The 1,613-nt window shown below is 39.4% G+C and overlaps 1 protein-coding gene across 1 annotated transcript in view; it reads left to right on the top strand.

Annotated features, from left to right (window-relative positions):
• Positions 1–1,613, top strand: part of sema5a (sema domain, seven thrombospondin repeats (type 1 and type 1-like), transmembrane domain (TM) and short cytoplasmic domain, (semaphorin) 5A) — a gene marked incomplete in the record, with an annotated part of 172,932 nt that overhangs the window by 153,108 nt on the left and 18,211 nt on the right. Inside the window, 1 exon segment of the mRNA XM_037694274.1 lies at positions 1,123–1,167. Coding sequence (XP_037550202.1) covers positions 1,123–1,167 — 45 coding nt within the window.

The raw sequence follows: 1,613 nt of genomic DNA, 5'->3' as shown, positions 1-1,613 counted from the left end.
CCAGTTAACCAGTGAATACTGGGTGCAGTGGTGGGTACGATAATCACAGCCAGTTATGAATCTTACTGCACCATGATAGACAGCATCCAACATCTGCAGCATCCAACATCTGCAGCATCCAACATCTGCAGCATCCAACATCTGCAGGGTTCTTGTAGGAGCGTTCATGTAAATAATGTCACCGTAATCAATGGAGGGAAGGAAAGTCACAGATACAAGGTGTTTCCTAACATTCAGGGTTAGACAGGATCTGTTTCTGAAAAAGAAACCCAGTTTAACTTTCAGTTTCTTTACCAAGTTTTCCACATGGAGCTTAAAAGAGAGATGTGAGTCGACCAAGATACCCAAATATTTATAGGAATCAACAAACTCAATGGGGACACCATTTGAGGATAAAATCAGAGGAAGAACTGCTGGGACTGACTTCCTATTTGAAAAAAGCATCCCTTTGGTTTTATCAGCATTTAGGACAAGTTTGAGGTGAAACAAATCAGTCTGGATGTTGTTGAATGCAGATTTCAAAAGCTGGAAAGCCTTAGCAACAGTTTTAGCTCGACAATAAACAACTGTGTCATCAGCACAGAAATGTATGGATGCATTAGGGATGTTTTTACCTACATTATGTATGTAGATTGTAAAGAGGGTGGGTCCTAAGACTGAGCCTTGTGGTACACCATTGTTGACTGTTAAATAACTGGAGGAAGTACCATTATGTTGAACACATTGCCTCCGGTCTGAAAGATAGTTAGAGAACATGTTTGTAACATTCTGTGTTAATTACTGGGGATAAAATAATCATAAAAATCTTCAGAGATTGGTACAGAATTACCTGTTTTTATCTTTTTATCTTTCCATCCATCCACTTTTATGGGAGAGGAAGTCCATTTAGGTTCATTAGCAACATCTTGCACTTCATTTGCTTTTAATGGGAACTGATCGTTTTCACAAACCTCTCCAGGTGCTGCAGCTTTGATTAGCTTGCAGAGTTTTTAACGATTATCGGTTTTGTATCGAGAGCTGCTTCACCTTCAGGAGAACATTTTGACATGGCAGCATGGAGGATCGTGTGCAGAAGGTTCTCAGCTCTAACACTGCTGGGGTTTGTGTTTCTCTCTCTGCTAGAAGTCTCCATCGCACGCTCCAGTCAGGAGGAGAGGCGCTGTGGAGGTAATTTATGTCTCTCTGTGTGTGTGTGTGTGTGTGTGTGTGAGAGAGAGTGTGTGAGAGAGAGTGTGTGTGTGTGAAGGGAAAAAAGAGATGGCAAATAGCACCTGGCAGAACACACGTTCCAGGTAACGAGGTAGTTTTTCAAGCCTGCACAGCAGCACATGACTTCAGAGAGAAATGCACTAAATTTAACTCCTAGGTGAGAAATCAAACTTCCTACCAATCTATGATCCTCACTAATCTATAATCATCACTAATCTTTGATCATCACTATTCTATAATCATCCCTAATCTATAATCATCACTAAACATCAGGTCAAGTTCACTACAAAATTATAAATCACTAATCTATCATCATAAATCTGATTATCAATAATTTATAATCATCACTATTCTATGATCATCACTAATTTATAATCATCACTAATCTATAATCATCACTAATC

The sequence above is a fragment of the Nematolebias whitei genome, chromosome 20, assembly GCF_014905685.2.
Source record: "Nematolebias whitei isolate Nwh7 chromosome 20, NemWhi1, whole genome shotgun sequence".
Lineage (NCBI taxonomy): Eukaryota > Metazoa > Chordata > Actinopteri > Cyprinodontiformes > Rivulidae > Nematolebias > Nematolebias whitei.
This window is presented reverse-complemented; position numbering and strand designations above follow the sequence as displayed.